Source organism: Pantherophis guttatus, chromosome 4 (genome assembly GCF_059756535.1).
Source record: "Pantherophis guttatus breed Tessera chromosome 4, ASM5975653v1, whole genome shotgun sequence".
NCBI lineage: Eukaryota > Metazoa > Chordata > Lepidosauria > Squamata > Colubridae > Pantherophis > Pantherophis guttatus.
The window spans coordinates 155,633,305-155,653,005 of record NC_142066.1 but is presented as its reverse complement, the minus strand read 5'-3'; the positions used below and the strand labels follow the sequence as shown (position 1 = coordinate 155,653,005).

At 40.9% G+C, this 19,701-nt stretch overlaps 1 protein-coding gene across 1 annotated transcript in view; it reads left to right on the top strand.

Annotated features, from left to right (window-relative positions):
• OBSCN (obscurin, cytoskeletal calmodulin and titin-interacting RhoGEF) overlaps window positions 1-19,701 on the top strand; it is a 258,005-nt gene that overhangs the window by 195,836 nt on the left and 42,468 nt on the right. The window contains exons 93-105 of the mRNA XM_060684486.2: window positions 5,874-5,985; window positions 6,470-6,597; window positions 7,773-7,885; window positions 8,818-8,986; window positions 10,349-10,430; window positions 10,564-10,764; window positions 11,720-11,780; window positions 12,841-12,918; window positions 14,373-14,545; window positions 16,413-16,439; window positions 16,917-17,069; window positions 17,644-17,689; window positions 18,124-18,201. Of these exons, the coding sequence (XP_060540469.1) occupies window positions 5,874-5,985; window positions 6,470-6,597; window positions 7,773-7,885; window positions 8,818-8,986; window positions 10,349-10,430; window positions 10,564-10,764; window positions 11,720-11,780; window positions 12,841-12,918; window positions 14,373-14,545; window positions 16,413-16,439; window positions 16,917-17,069; window positions 17,644-17,689; window positions 18,124-18,201 (1,421 nt within the window). The remainder of the gene's footprint in view (window positions 1-5,873; window positions 5,986-6,469; window positions 6,598-7,772; window positions 7,886-8,817; window positions 8,987-10,348; window positions 10,431-10,563; window positions 10,765-11,719; window positions 11,781-12,840; window positions 12,919-14,372; window positions 14,546-16,412; window positions 16,440-16,916; window positions 17,070-17,643; window positions 17,690-18,123; window positions 18,202-19,701) is intronic.

Sequence of the window (19,701 nt, the reverse complement as noted above, 5' to 3'; positions counted from 1 at the left end):
ATCGGGTTTTTAAATTTTGTGTATTTATGTATTTTATTGTTGGCTGTTCACCGCCCTGAGTCCTTCGGGAGTAGGGCAGTATACAAATCAAATAAACTAAACTAAACTAAACTAAACAAACAATCCCACAGCCCGGTCAGATTCAGGCTTGACACTATACAGGTAGTCCTCGACTTAACAACTGTTCTTTAAACTAACCATTGGAGTCCCAACAGCACTGAAAAAAGGGACTTACGATCAGTCCTCGCACTTTTTTTTTTTTTTTAAAAATTGATTTATATGCCGCCCTTCTCCGGAGACTCAGGGCGGCTTACAATTAAGCAACAGCCTTCATCCTTTTGTATATTTATACAAAGTCAGCTTATTGCCCCCACAATATGGGTCCTCATTTAACCTACCTTAGAAAGGATGGAAGGCTGAGTCAACCTTGAGCCTGGTGAGATTCGAACCTGCAGAAATTGCAGGCAGCTGGTCTTAATAACAGGGTGCATTAAACCACTGTACTACCAAGGCTACCATTGCTGCATTCCCCACAGTCACGTGATCACAATCTAGTGATTGTAAAATTGGGCGCCACTCACATTACAACCGCCTTGGTTAGCAACTGAAATGCTGATCTCCATTGTGGTTGTAAGTTGAGGACTAGCTCTAGTTTTCTTCCACTTCAGAGGGTCGTTCAAGCCAGTTTCCAAAATTGGCCATTGCCATAATTTTCAGCAGGAAAATTGATATCCAAAATTATTGGAAATTATGCTGTACAACATTGCTTATTATCCTGGCTCTGTCCAAAGACACTCCTTGATCTTAAGCAACAAAAAATTATTTTACTTCAGGCTGTTGTGGAGAAATAAATAAATGAAAATAGGTCAGATTGCAAAGAGCGTTTTGCCACTGAACTGTATAAAATGTACAAAATTTATAGGAATTGATCCATACTGGTAGTCCTCGATTTATGACGGGAATTGAGCCTGGAATTATAGTCATAAATCAAAGCAATACTTAAGTGGGTAAACCGCCTGACCACTCTTTAACTTTATGACCCAACCTTTTTTGTGGCAGTCGTTAAGCCAACACCGCAGACATTAAGTAAATGCAGTGGTTATTAAATGAGTGCAGTATATCCCCTGGGATGGTTTTTTTTTTGCCAGAAGTAAAAACCAAAAACTGGGAAAACAGCTAAAAATAAAGTCATGTGATTGCTAGACGCTGTAAAATATAGTTTGCCAGACACACAAAAAATACAATTGGATGACTACAGTATGTGTATATGTCTCTGTGCGTATGAGGTTGTGTGAATTTCCAATTTGGGTGGTAAGTCACTCTGGGGAAGTGGATCGTAATGCGGAATGGCTGCTAAGCGACTGGTCACTAAGCAAGGACTGCCTGCACTATATTGATCATGGTCATTCTCAGATTCATGCATTCATTAAGTGAACCATCCAATTGCTAAGAGACAAGTCAGTTAATTAATTAATTAACAAGCAATAAATAAATAAATAGCAGGGCATTGCAAGTAAGGAATATAAATCAAAAGCCATTAGGGAAAGTACAGGAAGTCCTCTACTTATAACAGTTCATTTAATGACTGTTTGGAGTTACAGCAACATTGAAAAAAGTGACTTATGATCGTTTTTCACACTTACAACCATTGCATCATCCCCAGGGTCATGTGATCAAAATTCTATGTTTGGCAACTGTCTCGTATTTATGAGAGTTGCAGTGTCCTGTGGTCATGTGATCCTTTTGTGACCGTCTGACAAGTAAGGTTAATGGGGAAAACGGATTCAGTTAACAAATCAGGTGACTAACTTAAGAACTGTGTTAAATCACAGTTAACGATTGTGGCAAGAAATGTCATAAAATGGGGCAAAACTCAACTGTCTTGCTTAACAATGGAAATTTTAGGCTCAATTGTCATAAGTTGAGGACTGTGTGTAGGCTGCCCAACTTGGTGAACCCAACTCTGTGTGGCACACAAGAAAATCCCATGAATGTTCTCTTATAAATCAGATATTTTCCCAATGGAAAACTGCATAATTCTTACTCTGTGGCTAGAATAGAATAGAATAGAATAGAATAGAATAGAATAGAATAGAATAGAATAGAATAGAATAGAATAGAATAGAATAGAATATAGGAATAGAATTCTTTATTGGCCAAGAATGATTCCAGTGCAGAAGCTCTCACTGTACATAAAAGCTATAAATCATGATTATAGTCATCATAAAAATACGTTCATCATAAATCATAAGATACAACACTTAGTGATAGTCATAGGATACTAAATAAGCAATCAACATAAATTGTGCTAGGAAACTAATTTATTTATTTATTTATTTATTTATTTATTTATTTATTTATTTATTTATTTATTATATTTATATACCGCCCTTCTCCTGAAGAACTCAGGGCGGTGAACAGCCAAGATTATATACATAAATATAAAAATTAAAAACAATTTAAAACTAGATTAAATACTTTGGGCCACAATTAAAAACATCCCATTAAAATCCAATTTAAAATTTAAAGCTGTTAAAATTAGGCTAGCCCGGCTTGCTGGAATAACAAAATCTTCAGGGCACGGCAGAAGGTGCACAAGTCCAGGATCCTCCATACCTCTGGGGGCAGCTCATTCCAGAGGGCAGGAGCCCCCACTGAGAAGGCTCTCCCCCAGGGGGGTCGCCAGTCGACATTGTCTGACCGACGGCACCCCGAGGAGCCCCGCCCCGTGGGAGCGTACTGGCCGGTGGGAGGCTGTCAGTAGCAGAAGGCGGTCCCATAAGTACCCAGGTCCTAAGCCATGGAGCGCTTTAAAGATGTTAATCAACACCTTGAACTGCACCCGGAAGACCACTGGGAGCCAATGTAGCTTGCTCAGGAGAGGAAATTATTTATTTATTTATTTATTTATTTATTTATTTATTTATTTATTTATTTATTTATTTATTCGATTTGTATACCGCCCTACTCCCGAAGGACTCAGGGCGGTGAACAGCCAAACAATAAAATAACATAGACATAAAAAATTTAAAAACCAGATAAAATCAAATTAAATTATTTTGGCCCAGACAGATTAAACAATATAAATCATAAGGTACAAGTAACAAAGTTATAGTCATAGGTAGAAAAGGAGATAGGTAATAGGAAAAATGAGAAGAATAATAGTAATACAGCCTTACTAAATGATTTGACAGTGTTGTGGGAATTAATTGTTTAGCAGAATGATGGCTTGGTGGAGAATCTGAAATGGTAAAAAGTCAGAACCAAGTTCAAACATAATTGTACATTTATTTATTCAATTTGATGGGATGGGATGGTTTATATCCTGCCTTTATTATTCTTAAAAATAACTCAAGGTGGCAAACATATCCAACACCCTTTTCTCCTCTTATTTTTCCAACAACAACAACAACAACAACAACAACAACTGTGAAGTGGGCTGGGCTGAGGGTGATTGGCCCAAAGTCACCCATCTGACTTTCATGTCTAAGGCCGGACCAGAATTCACCATCACCTGGCGACTGGCCCAAGCTGGCTTTCGTGCCTAATGCAGGATTAAAATTCCCAATCTCCTATTGATTGGTTCAAAGCCACCCAGCCGGCTTTTATGCCTAAGGCAGAATTTGAACTCAGGATCTCTCCTTTCTAGCCTGCACTAGACCAAAACCTCCATAGAAGATTCCCCCCACCTTTTTTTTTTCTTCTTCCCCAAACCACTTGTCATCACTTATTGAGGCTTTGCGAGGTATTTGCAGAAGGTCAAAAAAGTCAAAATGGGTCTTCCCCCATGCCACACTTGAAGCTGTGCCTTATTGAATGTCCACCACATATCACAGCCACAGTGTATTCTGTCTGCAGAGTCCTTCAAAAATAAAATAAAAAATGCTTCAGAGAACACACTGTGGATGTTGGCTTCTTTGTGTTTGTTGTTGGAATGCGATTTATCTTAATGGCAATCATCCGCACCCACACCAGTTTCACAGAAGCAAACACATAAGATACACATCCGGAGTTGGGCTGACATGAAAAATCCCTTTCAGACTGAGGTCATATTGCAGAAGAGTTTGTGTTCTTGTGGACATTTTCTTCTCCATCTTTTCTCAGATAACCATACGGAAGTCAGATTCTTTGGCACCATCACACACTGAAGGCTACAGAGCACTTCATTTATTGCTCCTTTGTTCCACTGTTATGTCTGTCATTTTTGGGGGCAGAGGGCACAGCTTTCCGTCCCCACATGCAATTGATTATGGTAGATAGATCAACAGTGGACATTATTTCTTTGTGTGGTGACGGTTAACAGCTAAACAGCAGATGACATACACAATATTTCTTGTCAAATTGAGAACGTTAAAAGATACCTTCCTTCCTTCCTTCCTTCCTTCCTTCCTTCCTTCCTTCCTTCCTTCCTTCCTTCCTTCCTTTCCTTCCTTCCTTCCTTCCTTCCTTCCTTTCCTTCCTTCCTTCCTCTATCACTCTTGTTTCCTTCCTCCCTCCCTCCCTCCCTCCCTTCCTTCTTTCCTTCCTTCCTTCCGTCCTTCCTCTATCACCCTTGTTTCCTTCCTCCCTCCCTCCCTCCCTCCCTTCCTTCTTTCCTTCCTTCCTTCCTTCCTCTATCACCCTTGTTTCCTTCCTCCCTCCCTCCCTCCATCCTTTCCTTCCTTCCTTCCTTCCTTCCTTCTTTCCTTCCTTCCTTCCTTCCGTCCTTCCTCTATCACCCTTGTTTCCTTCCTCCCTCCCTCCCTCCCTCCCTCCCTCCCTCCCTTCCTTCCTTCCTTCCTTCCTTCCTTCCTTCCTTCCTTCCTTCCTTCCGTCTTTCCTCTATCACCCTTGTTTCCTTCCTCACTCCCTCCATCTTCCTTCTTTCCTTCCTTCCTTCCTTCCTTCCGTCCTTCCTCTATCACCCTTGTTTCCTTCCTCCCTCCCTCCCTCCTTCCCTTCCTTCTCTCCTTCTTTCCTTCCTTCTCATTATTTATTTGTATCTCACTTTTATTATGTTTATAAATAACTCAAGGTGGCGAACATACTAGGGGTGAAATTCAGCTGGTTCTATCCAGCTCGGGTAAACTGGTAGCGGCAGCTGCGGGAGGCTCCGCCCACCCACGTAGACGTCATGATGTCAATTTTAAGCCTCTGTGCATGCGCAGAAGAACTTTGCACATGTGCAGATGCACACAATTGCGAACCGGTAGGGAAGGTAAGTGAATTTCACTCCGGAACATACTTTACACTCCTTCTTGTTTTTTCCGTCACAACAACCTTGTAAGGTGGACTGGGTTGGGACTGACCCAAGGTCACTGTCAGGGTTCCAGGTAACACCCCCAACCAGAAGATCTTTGGATCTTCAGGGCTGCCAGTCACCAAACCAACTTTCATGGCTAAGGCAAGACTAGAACTCAGTCTCCTGTTGATTGGCCCAAAGTCACCCAGCCGGTTTTTATGATTAAGGCGGGACTAGAACTCACTGCCTCCAGGTATCTACACAGGTGCATTAACCAGTGGACCAAACTTAAATGTGCTTCTAATTTATTAATTTATTTGATTGTAATCCTTTTTTTAAAGATAGTTTTGGTTTACGGCACTATTTTAACCTACCAGCAAATATGCTCTGTGATCAGCAAGCAGCAAAGTAATTAAAAAGAAATAAAAGACAATAAAAATGCAAATACTGTAGAATTTAAGACCGAAATAAGAGAAAACCCTGATATTTTTTTTTTTTAAAGTGGAGAACAAAAGAGAACGGAGGACAGAAGATTAGCTGCATTCCGTTCAAAAACAGTGCAGTATTTTTTTCCGTAGGGTTGAGATAGTAACCGATAAAACATTCTATTTCTAGCAGCAACTAATCTAAATATTTCTATGTTTGGGACTAGCTGAACTGCAGGCGCCTCCTGGCAAAACCAGAGAAAGTGACACGTTGTCTAGGGAAGCAGACATCATTCCCCAAGACGAAAGCATGTGTGAACGTGCTGTTCTCCCTGCCAAGTAAGTTTGTTGAATTTCTTTAAATCTCAATTTACAACCGCTCATTTAGTGACCGTTTGAAGTTACAATGGCATTGGAAAAAGTGAATTATGAGAGTTGTTCACACTTATGACCATTACAGCATCCCCATGGTTATGTATTCAAAATTAAGACGCTTGGCAACTGACTTATATTTATGACGGTTGCAGAGTCCCAGGGTCAGGTGATCCCCTTTTGCAACCTTCTGACAAGCAAAATCAGTGGGGAAGCAAGATTCACTTAACAACCTTGTGACTCACTTAACAGCTGCAGTGATTCACTTAACAACTGTGTCGATAAAGTTCATAAAATGGGGATAAAACTCACTTCACCCCCCTTTCACATAGCAATGGAAACTTCGGGCTCCATTTGGTTGTAAGTCAAGGACTACCTGTCTCTTGAGGTTTGGTTATTCCATCTCCTCATTCCTGGCTGTAATTCTGCTTCTTGGTTTTTGATCGTCAAGGGTCGTCGAAATGATAGCGGAAGTGCCGTGGTTCCGGAATGAAAGAACAGAGGACATTTTGGATTTAGCCGGTGAGGGCATCGCGGAGAGAACCCGTGTTGATGAAAAAGGAGAAAAGAGCGTCACAAGTAAGGGATTCTTATCTGTTGATGTGGCCTCAAGGTGAGGGGTTGGACTAGATGACCTCCAGGGACCCTTTCACATTCTATGACTCTCTGTAGACCAAAGTAAAGCGAAAGCTTCAAGGCTTAGGTTGATCAGTGTTTCTAGATATTCAGATTTTTTCAAGATTATAGGGCTACCTTAGTTGAAACCCCCATTAGCATCTGCGAAGGGAGCGGGAGAGTGTGGGTTGCGCTGCCTTTTGGAATCAAGGACACAATGAAAGACACAAAACAGCATCTGTGCAATGATGTCATGAGATAAATCACCTTGTGGCAGATATGGAGGCAGCCGAATCAATACCATGCTGAGCTGCTAGTCTATTATATGAGAGCAAACTATTCTCCCATCTAGCATTGATGATGTTACATATTTGGGTCTTGACATGCCTGCAGCAAAACAACCAAACTCAGAGTGCATGAAGGACCCCTCCCTACCTCCCCCCTTTCCTCTTTGAACAGAGGGGGAGGGATACGACTTCATTTATCTCCAGTCTACAACACAAGCTCTTTCAGCAGCTCCAAGAAGGCTCCACACCCATTCGCACCACTCAGGTGAATCTGAGGACACAGGTGGCCTCAATGATTCTCTAAAAGGATGCAAATGACCAGCTGTCTGCAAGGAGTATCAATTTTTCCATTCTCCACCATCCAGTCAGAGCTGGAGAAGCTGATGAGAAGAAACTTCTCAAGAAACTTCAAAACAAAAAAAACAACAAGAAAATCCAGTTGTCTCTTAAAAAAAAACACTTTTGGGACATGAAACAGAGAGCACCAAGGATCCCACAGTTTTTGTAGTCCTCCTCCTCCCCCTCCCCCGCTTCGTCTCTACAGAGACCCTACTCCCTTCTGCAAGCAAACCACCAAGCTCTGAGAGCACCAAGGACCTCACAGATACAGATACAAGGAGAGCCCCCGGAACCCAAACATTGTTTAACGAGCTCATGGTACAAGTTTTATCATGGCTCTGATTGCTTTCTCCTTTCTCCTTCTGAAAAGAATAGTTCTGCTTAAGCCACTGAGAGCAAACCCTACTCCCCTCTAGCACTGATGACGTTGCTTACTTAGGTCATGAAACGTCTGCAAGAAAATAACCAAGATCTAGATCTGTCCAACTGCACTTCATATTTTTCTTTTATTAGGTCCACCATACATGCAGGTGCCCCTTGAGGATGTCCAGGTTCGGTGTGGGGAAATGGCCAAGTTCCAGGCCATCATTGAAGGCAATCCTCAGCCGGTGGTTGGATGGTTTAAGGTATGTCAAAGACACCCCCAAACTTGGGTCGGAATAAAAAAAAAGAAATGGCCACATATCCCTTTGTGGGTAGAAAAATTATGCTGTGTTGATTTAGAAAAAAATAATGACAGATAGTCTTCAACTTATGGCCACCACTGAGCCCCAAATTTCCACTGGTGGCAGTTGTTAAGTGAATTTTGCTTCATTTTGCAACTTTTCTTGCCACACTTTTTAAGCAAATCATGGCAGTTGTTAAATTAGTCACAGGGTTGTTGAGTGAATCTGGCTTCCCCATTGACTTTGCTTGTCCGAAACCTTCAAAAGGGGATCATGTGACCCTGGGACACTGCGATGGTCATAAATATTATAATACAGATAGTCTTCAACTTATGACCCACAATTGAGCCCAACATTTCTGTAGCCGTGAGACAGCTGTTAAATGAATTTTGACCCATTTTACCTACTTTCTTGCCACATTTTTTGAGTGAACCACTGCTAAGCTAATAACATGATTATTAGTGGAATCTGGCTTCCCCATTGACTTTGCTTGTCAGAAGGTCATAAAAGGAGATCACATGACACACACACCCCCAACCGGAACACTGTAACTGTCATAAATATGACTCAGTTGCCCCGTGTCCGAATTTTGATCAGGTGACCATGGGGATGCTGCAATGGTCAATCTGAAAATCTGAAAAATAGTCCTAAATTACTTTTTTTAGTGCCATTGTAACTTCAAACATTCACTAAATGAGCTGTTGTAAATCAAAGACAACCTCTGTTTATAAATATCGTATCCTAAGTCCTTCTTCTATTTTGGTGCAAACCCTCCCCAGAGATTATTCTTAAACCAAGAGCTTAGATGGGGCTGCCCCTGGCTGAAGTCCAAGCGATGGGCTGAAAGTGTGGCTACCTACCTTATTTTGCGTGCTTCCCTTGCTTCCTTCTAGGGAATTTCCTTGTTGCTGGACAGCGAAAGGATCTACCAGTTGAACGAAGGGACTACCTACTCTCTGATCCTCTACAACGCTCGGGCCGAAGATGGAGGGGTCTACGCTTGCATGGCTAAAAACCCTGGAGGGGAGGTGGTCTGCAAAGCGGAGCTGGTGGTACAGGAAGGTATGTTGACTTGGTGGTTTTCTTCTCATTTATTCTTTCTTTCCTGTCCTTCCTTCCTCCCTCCCTTCTTTGTCCCCCTTTCCTTTCCTTTCCTTTCCTTTCCTTTCCTTTCCTTTCCTTTCCTTTCCTTTCCTTTCCTTTCCTCCCTCCCTCCCTCCACCCCTTCCTTCTTTCCCTCTGCAGACAAAATTGTACAATGAATGGTTGGGGGAACTAGGTATGTCTAATCTAAAGAAGAGAAGGATTGGGGAGGGGAGGGTCTATCACAGATAGACCATTATTTGAGGGTCTATCACAGAGAAGAGGGGGAGCAACCTATTCTCCAAAGCACCCAAGGTCAGGACAAAAAGAAACGGATGACATTTTTTTTTTAATTTGATTTATATGCCGCCCTTCTCCGGAGACTCAGGGCGGCTCACAATGCGTTAAGCAATAGCCTTCATACTTTTGTATATTTATACAAAGTCAGCTTATTGCCCACACAAACTGGGTCCTCAATTTACCTACCTTAGAAAGGATGGAAGGCTGAGTCAACCTTGAGCCTTGGCGAGATTCGAACTTACAGTAATTGCAGACAGCTGAATGTTAATAACAGGGTGCTTTAGACCACTGTACTACCAAGGCTCTTTATGAAAGAAAGACCAATGTAGAAGCAAGGAGCAATTTCCTGACAGTGATAACAATTAATCAATGGAACAGCTGTGAGTTGGTCCATCATTGGAGGTTTTCAAGAAGAGGATGCCATTTGTCTGGACTAGGATAGTCTCCAGGCTGGGCAAGGGTTTAGACTAGAAGACCTCTGCGGTCCCTTACAGACATTCTCTTTCTATTTGCAGTTCTTTGTATTTTGTCTTTTTTCTCCAGTTCCTTCGTTAAAGGTCTAGGTAGATTCTCAAGCAGTTCTCCCAAAGATGCTTTTTCTAAAAAGCAATTGGACTTCCTTGATTTTTTTCTTTGAAAAGCTTTTCACTTCCACTGAACGACTCGTATTTATAAGTCAGTTTATCTCATATGTCATATTATGAATCAGTTCCTCATAAATACTGACTTGTATTTATGACGGTTGTCCTGGGGTCCTGTGATCCCCTTTTGAGGCCTCTTGATGGGGAAGCCAGGCTTACTTAACAACCATGTCACTAATTTAACAACTGCAACAATTCACTTAACAAGTATGGTAAGAAAGCTTGTAAAAAGGCGCAAAACTCACTTAACAACTGTCTACTTAGCAACAGAAATTTGGGGCTCCACTGTGGTCGTAAGCCGAGGACTACCTGTATTTGATGGTCCCACCAGTTCTTGCTTGGAAGGCAAATAGCATTTCTATCATTGTCACCACTTTGATTCTTATTCTGATTATTGTAGACAAGAAAAGTCAAGAGGCGAAGAAGCGAAGCTCACGAAGGAAACTTCATTCTTTCTACGAGGTTAAACAGGAAATAGGAAGGTAAAAATGATTTCCCCACCCCCCTTAGCATCCATCCACTATTATTTTGGGGAGAAATATAACACTGGGGAAACTTTTTTTGCCCAAAGTTTTGAACTTATCACTTTATTCTCTGAATATTTAATGGTTTCAGGGGCTCCTTCAGCGTTCTCAAGAGAGTCATCCATAAAGCTAACCGTGTGGCTTGTGCTGCGAAATTCATCCCATTGCGAAGTCGAACGAGAGAACAGGCTTATCGGGAAAGAGATATTCTAGTCCAACTTTCCCATGATCGAATTACTCAATTACTGGACCAGTTTGAAACACGGAAAACCTTAATTCTTATTTTGGAACTGTATCCTTTTTGCCCCTGAGAGAGGAATAAAGAAAGATATGAAAAGAGATGGCGTTAAGACACTAGTCCTCAGCGTTCCTTCCTTGCCAAGGTGGGCTAGGTCAAGAAACCGGCATCAGAAATGCTCCTTCACTGTTTGTAAGAATCTTGAAAGCTTCTCCAAGTTGGTTTCTATCCCATCTTGCCCTAAAAACAGTCAAAGTGGCATTATTTTAAGTTTCTTTCTCACACGCCTCTGTTTCTCAATATGGTGTAAGCTGATAGAAGAGAATATTTGTAGCTCAGCGTTGAATAGTAGGGTCCTCGGTGCTCCCTGATGGGGTAGTTTTCCTGAACACATTTCATGACCCAGTTAAGGAACATCATCAGCGCTTGCAGGGAGAGGAATGTGGAGAGGAGGTGGAGGAAAACGATTGTGGGGTTCTTGGTGATCTCTGAGCTTGGTAGTTTTCTTGCAGATATTTCATGACCCAGCTAGGGAACATCATTAGTGCTAGAAGAGAGTGGGGTTTGTGGAAAGGAAGAGGAGAAAGGAGAAAGAGAAGAAGGGGAAGGAGAGAAATTGTGGGGTCCTTGGTGCTCTCTGATGTTGATAGTATTCTGACAGATGTTTCATTACCAAACTAGGTAACATCAGCACTGATGATGTTACAACCCCACTCCACTGTAGTACCGAAGGTGTTATCTACTTAATCTGTAAAACGTCTGCAAGAAAACCACCAAGCACAAAAGTACCAAAAACCCAACAGCTCAACCCTGAGCTACAGATATTCTCTTCTATCAGTTCTTCAAGTCCCATTTTGCAACCACAGGGATGTCGAATGTCTTGGGCCAGTCCCTCTTTCTCGGCCTGAATTGTTTGGCCAGATGGAAAGAGTTAATTGATTCTTTGAAAACAATCTATGTATTTGTTTAACCCTCTTGATGGCTTGGTCCACTATCCTTAACGGATTAGATGTTCCAACGAAAACCTTCTGGACCGCTTGTACAAGAAGAACATGGTGACAGAAGCAGAGGTGAGAATCCTTCCTCCTGTATTTTAGGGAGAGGACCAAAGATTTTGACACAAACAAGGATAGTTGAATTCAGTTCAATTGCTTCCCCAGCTCTATTCTTTTGCAGTGTTATAGACTTAGTTTCCATTATCCCTGGTCAGTCCAAATATAATTCTCAATGCTGATATTATTTGTAACTCAGAGTTGAATTGTGGGGTCCTTGATGCTCTCTAAGCTTGCTGGCTTTCCTGCAGACATTTCATGACCAAACTAGATAACCTCATCAGTGCTAGAAGGTTCTATGTTTAACAGAAAGCAAACTCTTCTCCCTTCTACCACTGATAATTTTACCTAGTTAGGTCGTGAAATGTCTGCAAGAAAACAACCAAGCCCCAAAAGCACCAAGGACCCCATAATTTTCAATCACTGGACACTTTACTGTCTGAGGAAGGCAAGCATAATACAGGTAATACAAAGAACTTCAGAATTAGAATTGCAGGACAACAGAGTTGGAAGGGACCTTAGAGGTCTTGTAGTCCAACCCCTTGTTCATGCAGGAAATCCTGTAGCATTCCAGAAAATGGCTGTCCAATTTCTTCTTAGAAACCTCCAGGGAAAAATCAATGGAATAAAGTAAATTAGTAAAAGATGTAAATGAAGTAAAAACTTCATTTTTTAATAGCATTAAAAAGAGAGTCAATCAAGTTGGGGGAGGGGGGCAGATTGAATTTTGGAAGGAAAATGGTTGCAAAGTCTAGACCAACCTGTTCCATAATGCTTCTCTATGTGACTCCCAAAGCTGCTTTTTTTCAGGATGCAACTGGGCTTTCTTGTTTTTTCTTTGAAGACAAAGAATTCAAATGACCAGCTGTCTGCAAGGAGTATAAATCCTTCCATTCCCCACTATCCTGTCAGAGCTGAAGAAGCTTCTTGCACGAGAAGCAAAACATCTTCAAAGAAAAAAACAAGGAAGTCCAGTTGCCTCTTAAAAAAGCACCTTTGGGACAAACATAACCTGAGAATCTCTACAGACTTTTTTCCATGTGACTTCAATAACTTCATTTTCCTCCTCCTGAAATAGGTCAAATTCTACATCAAGCAACTTCTAGAAGGGATCCTGTATCTTCACAGCAATGAAATATTACATTTGGACATCAAGGTAATTTTTTATGAACATTAGAATCTCTCACCTATCTAATTTCTAGTCTCATTTTAGGCATGAAAGCCAGCTGGGTGACTTTGGGCCAAACACCAGAAGGCTCTGAGTTCTAGTCCTGCCTTAGGCATGAAGGTTGGCTGGGTGACTTTTGGCCTATCACTCTGCCCAACCCACCTTCACAGGGTTGTTGTTGAGGGGAAAATAGGAAGAGGAAGGTGTGTTGGATGTGTTCACCGTCTTGAGTTATTTGTAAAAATAATAAAGGTGGGATATAAACTAAAATAAAATTTAAAATTTAAAAGAAAAGTAAAAACAAAATTAAGGTAATAAAATAAAAATTAAATTAAAATAATAAAATATAAAAATTATAAAAAATTATAAATAAATAAAATAAAATAAATTCTTCTTCCCCCATTTCTCTGCATCTAGGCTGCCATCTTGGAGTGAAGCTGCTAAAATCTATTTCTTCTTTTTTGACCAATTCTATCTATTCCTTCTTCTGGTCAGTTCCCACCATCTCTCTTCCATCTCTGCAATTTCCAATGGATCACAAGAAGGAAGAGATTAGAATAGAATTCTTTATTGGCCAAGTGTGATTGGACACTTGGCCAAGGAATTTGTCTCAATTTGTCCAGAAGCTCTCAGAAGCAATAATCATAATTATAATCATAAAATAAATTATCATAAATCATAGATACAACATTCAGTGATAGTCATAGTCTATCAATAGTCATTAAAGCAATCAAGATAAATCATAATAGGATACTAAATAAAAGCAATCAACTTAAATTGATACAAACAGATACAAACAGCAAAGTGATAGTCATAAGATGCTAAAGGGATAGGTAATAGGACAGATGAAAAGGAAAATAGTAATACAGCCCTACTACGTGGTTTGACATCCTAGGACATAAGACACTGCTATGGGAATTAGTTGTCTAATAGAGAGATGGCATGGGGGGAAACTGTCCTTGTGTCTAGTTGTTCTGAAGTGCAATGCCCCTATTGTGTCGTCTTGAGGGAAGAAGTTGAAACAGTTTATGTCTGGGATGTCTGGGATGTCTTATGTCAGGGGTCTGTAGATATTTTCTCAGCCCTCTTTGTAACCCGCAGAGTAGGCAGGTCCTCCATGGAAAGCGGGCTGGTTGCCATTCTTTTTTCTGCAATCCTAACTATCCCTAGAAGTCTGTGTTTGTCCTATTTGGTTGCTGTGCCAAACCAGACAGTTATAGAGGTACAAATGACAGACTCAAGAAAGGTCGTAAAACAGGGAAAACTCACTTAACAAATGTCTGAGCAACAGAAATTTGGGGCTCAATTGTGGTTGTAAGTTGAGGACTATCTGTATCTCAGAATTTCAGCAAGGAAAACCAGTTTGAGTTCCCTTTTTGCCAACAGGTTTAATGCCTCAATTCTTTTCCATACTGACGTTCCTCCTGTATCTACTTCTACAGCCCTCAAACATTTTGATGGTCCACCCCGACAGGGATGACATTAAGATCTGCGATTTTGGCTTTGCCCAAAGGATAAATCCGTCAGAGCCTCAGCACAGCATTTATGGATCTCCAGAATTTGTCCCACCAGAAGTACTGTCCAGGTCTCCAGTGTCAACGGCATCAGACATCTGGTAAATGAATCCTTTCTCTTCTTGTTCCTTTTAGTTTAGCTCTAATCTTCCTTGCTGCTTTTGGTGAGTCTTCTTGAAGATCAATGGAGAACCTTCTTGAAGATGTGGAGAACCAGGAAGGTTAACCCTAAATTAGTAGACCTGCAAAATGCTCTGGGCGTAATATGCTTAGACTTCAATAAGGCATTTAATGAAGTAGACCATAACCTCCTTCTTGGTAAGATAGAACAATGTGGGATAGATAGCATCACCACCAGATGGATTCAGAACTGGCTGACCAACCACACTTAAAGTGTAGTCTTCAGTGGAATACATCTACATGGAGGGAAGCATGCAGTGGGGTGCCACAAGGTTCAATCTTGGGCCCAGTATACTTCAACATAGAATAGAATAACAAGAGTTGGAAGGGACCTTGGAGGTCTTCTAGTCCAACCCTCTGTTTAGGCAGGAAACCCTACACCACTTCAGACAAATGGTTATCCAACATCTTCATAAATGATCTAGACAACGGGATAGAAAGGGAACTCCTCAAATTTGCAGATGACAGCAAACTGTAAGGAACAGCCAACACTTTAGAAGATAGGCTAAAGATTTAGAATAACAATAACAGAAGAGAATAACAGAGCTGGGAGGGATCTTGGAGGCCTTCTAGTCCAACCCAGTACTCAGGTAAGAAATACCATTTCAGACAAATGGCTGTCCAATCTCTTCTGAAGAATCTCCATTGTTGGAGCACTCACAACTTCTGGCAAGTCCTTCCACCGATTAATTGTTCTCTGTCTGAAGGAAACTTCAGACTTGAACATTGGGTCCTATCCAACAAGATGCATTACAGTGCTGAGAAAAGTATGGTCCTGCACTTAGGCAGGAAGAACTAAATGCACAGTTATAGTATAGGTGGTATCTGGCTCGATAGTTGCAACTGTGAGAGGAATCTAGGTGTACCCATGGACAACCACTTAAGTATGAGGCAGCAGTGTGTTGCAGCTGCCAAAAGCACCAATGCAGCCCAGAGCTGCATCATCAGAGGGATAACATCAAGATCACAAGAAGTGATAGTACCATATTATTCTGCACTGGTGAGGCCACACTTGGAATATTGTGTCCTGCTATGGTCACCATAATACAAAAAGGATGTTGATCCTCCAGAAAGAGTGCAGAGAAGAGCAACAAAGATGATGAAGAGTCTAGAAGCTAAATTCATACGATGAATGGTTGAGTGACCTAGGTACGTCTAGCATATCGAAGAAAAGAATCAGGGGAGACATGGTCACTTTCTTCCAGCACTTGTCAAGAGAAAACGGGGTCAACCTATTACCCAAAACACCAGAGGGCATAAGAAGTAATGGGTGGAAGCTCATCAGAGGAAGATCCAGCTTGGAAATAAGAAGAAATTTCTTGACAGTGAGCACAATTATCCAACGGAACAACTTTCCTCAAATTGGATAATCCATCACTGGAGGTTTTCAAGAAGAGACTGGACAACTATTTGACCAGGATGGTGTAAGGTCTTCTCTCCTGCCTTGAGTAAAGGGCTGGACTAGAAGACTTCAGAAGTCCCTTCCATCATTTTTCTAGGTTCTAATCTTTTGTGTTTTGGAATTGATCTCCAGAATTTACTGGCTCATGGCTCGGTATCATTGAGAAACAAAGGAACAATGGGAGATTCTTCTAACGGTAGAAGAAACCAGCTCATCCTTCATGGTAGAGTTTCTCAACCATGGCAACTTTTAAGATTCTGGCCACCCATCTTAAGTTTGCCAAGTTGAGAAACTCTGTTTCAGGGCACCAGAACCAGGGAATGTTGGTCTATCAAGGCTTTATGGGAACTGAAATTCTTTTCTAATATTTGTTTCTTTTCTTTTAGGCCAGTTGGGGTTATTAGCTATTTAAGGTAAGCATATGAGACCTTAAAACATTGTCGTACTACACATAAATCCTCGACCTGCGACCCAAATCTAGCCCAACATTTCCATTGCTAAGGAAGACAGTTATTAAAAGGGTTTCGCTTCATTTTACGATCTTTCTCGCCACAGTTGTTAAGTGAATCAATGCAGTTGTTAAATGAGTCACATGGATATTAAATTAATCGGGCTTCCCCAATTGACTTTGTTTGTCAGAAGGTCACAAAATAGGATCACGTGATCCTGGGACATTGCAACTGTCATAAATACAAGCCAGTTGCCAAGCATCTGAATTTTGATCATGTGACCATGGAAATGTGGCAATGGTCATAAGTGTGAAAAACGGTCACAAGTCACCTTTTAAATGCCGTCGCAACTTTAAACAGTCACTAAACAAATGGTTCTAAGTTGAGGATTACCTGTAGGCCTTATCACCAAAAATTGTCTTTTTTTCCTCAAACAATCAGCTTGACCTGCAAGTCTCCCTTTGCTGGGGAAAATGACAGAGCAACCCTGCTCAATATCCAGAATGGAATTGTTTCATGGAATAGCTCTGATTGGGATCATTTGAGCAAAGAAGCCAAGGGTTTTATCGAAAAGATCCTTCAGCCAGCTCCTGGGTGAGTTGGATGAATACACACTTCTCATTTTCATTTCAGAGAGATAGCAAAGGAACGAGGTATTTCTAAATATCAAGTCTTTTTCTTCAGGATTTTAGGATAGACTTGAGGGAGAGATGGGCTCTGGAAAAGCCACCAGTCTCTGAAGTTCTTGGTGCTCTCTGAGCTTGGTGGTTTTCTTGCAGAAGTTTTCACAACCCAGCTAGGTAACATTTTAATCAATAGAATAAAACATTAAAAACCAAATAATTTAAGATTTAAAAATGTGAAATGTGTGATAATGCAACATTGGGGGTGGATATTTTTTAGAAGTGGACAATTAGGCCCAAAAGCGGAACAGTGATCGATGGCAAAAAGCTGCCGAAGAAGAGATTTCAGAGCATGAACAGAGTGCTGATGATCTTAGCCTGAATTCACACAACCCCATGGGACCTTTGTCAGTTACCATATTAACCCACCTTTCGGTTCAAGATCAGTTCTTTCCAGACACACCAGAGTCATTGAAAAATTCTTTGAATACATAGCTGTACCTTGAATTATCAAGTAAAACCTGGTTTATTGTTTCTCTTTACAGAACCAGGCCAAGTGCGATGGAGTGCCTCTCTCATCCCTGGTTTTCTGTAAGTTTTGATCGCTGTTGAAGGCCTGGAAGAATCAGATTTTGATTCTCATCCCCCTTTCCCCCTAATCTGGACTGCAGGGATGTCTGTGAGGGCAGAGAGGTCAAAAAAGTCAAGATGGCAATCCAACGGGACAGGGATCAGATTGCTCAGTTGCAATTTCCATATTCATTTTGTAACCTCCCCAATTTGGAGGATGCCTTTGCTAAGACTGTCTTTGTCAAAGTGTGGGCTTCTCTCAAAATGTGTAATTTACAGCAGGAATATAAAGGAATAACAGTGTCTTTTGACCTGGTAGCTTGGTTTTTTTCTAAACATGAACAAATCCAGACGAATAGTAGAAGCTCTGGTTTTCAAATAAATCGGGATATTTGCTGGGTGTTTGAAGATATGTGACCCAGAATTTATTTTCAAACTGATATATTCCTTTACAGCACAAATCACCACCTGAAGAGGGTCATTTTATTGAGACAAAACCGCTCAACTTTTTTGTATCCCGAAGCAAATGGCAGGTTAGTAAGAAGCTTTACCCCGATGTACAATTATTTTGGCTTCACTTGTGTCAGTGTTTTGGGATCCGTTATATGCATTGTTACGCATATTTTCAAATTTTTACTTTAGAGATAGAATATATCCAATACAGACCCTCCTGTTTATTCCTAAGGAAGCTGGCAAACTTGGAAAAAGAATAATTTAGATTTTAAATGGACATTTAAATGGCTTAAATGTTGTTCCAAGATTCCTTGTCCCATGTACCTGTATTAACAACAAGCCCAAAGGTAGCATTCCTCAATGTTGGCATCTTTAAAGACATGTGGACTTCAACTCCCAGAATTCCCCAGCCAGCATGGTTGGTTGGATAATTCTGGGAGGTTGAAATCCAGATATCTTTAATATTGCTAAGGTTGAGATATGTGGCTTCTTAATAGCTGCTATTTATTTTATGTTTGGATTTATCTGCTGCCCATTTCATTAATATATGTAGTCCTTGGCATATGACTACAATTAAGCCCAAAACTTTTGTTGCTAAGCCAGACACTTGTGATGTAAGTTCTGCCCCATTTTACAAATTTCCTTGCCACAGTTGTTAAGCAAATCACTGCGGTTGTTAAGTTAGTCCCACAGTTGTGAAGGGAATCTGGCTTCTCCATTGATTTTGCTTGTCAGAAGTTCGCAAAAGGGGATTGTGTGACCCCAGGACACTGCGACCGTCATAAATATGAGTCAGTTGCCAAGTGCCTGCATGTGGATTCTGTGACCTGCAACAGCTGTAAGTGTGAAAACCGGTCACAAATCATTTTTTTCAACGCTGTTGTAACTTTAAAACTCTAAACGAATGGCCGTAAGTCGAGGACTACCAGTATCTGCTAGCCATATTTCAAAAATATAACAACTTTCAAAAATAGACTGCAAAAATCAAATGTGGTTTCCTATTAATTCCTGATTCACAGCAGCTTTGTAAAGAAATAGAATACAAACAATCCTCAACTAAGGACAACAATTGAGCCCAAAATTTCTGTTGCTAAGCGAGAGAGTTGTTAAATGAGTTTTGCCCCATTCTACGACCATTGTGGCCACAGTTGCGAAATAATCACTGCAGTTGTTAAGTTAGTAACACGGTTGTTAAGTGAATCTGGCTTCCCCATTGACTTCACTTGTCAGAAAGTCACAAAAGGGGATCACATGACCCGGGACACTGAAACTGTCATAAATATGAGTCACTTGCTCAAGTGTCTGATTTTGGATCAAGCGACCATGGGGATTCTGCAACAGTTATAAGTGTGAAAAATGGTCATAAGTCACCTTTTTCAGGGCTGTTGTAATGCTGAATGGTCAGTAAACGAATAGTTGTAAGTCAAGGACTACCTATATTGCAGATGTTTTTTGTGAAATTATTTGTTGTATAATCATCATTTTGACCATGGTGATGTAGTAGCAGCATATGGGAATGCATCATTACTAGATTGAACAGCCATTTGTCCGGAATGGTATAGAGCAGTGATGGCTAACCT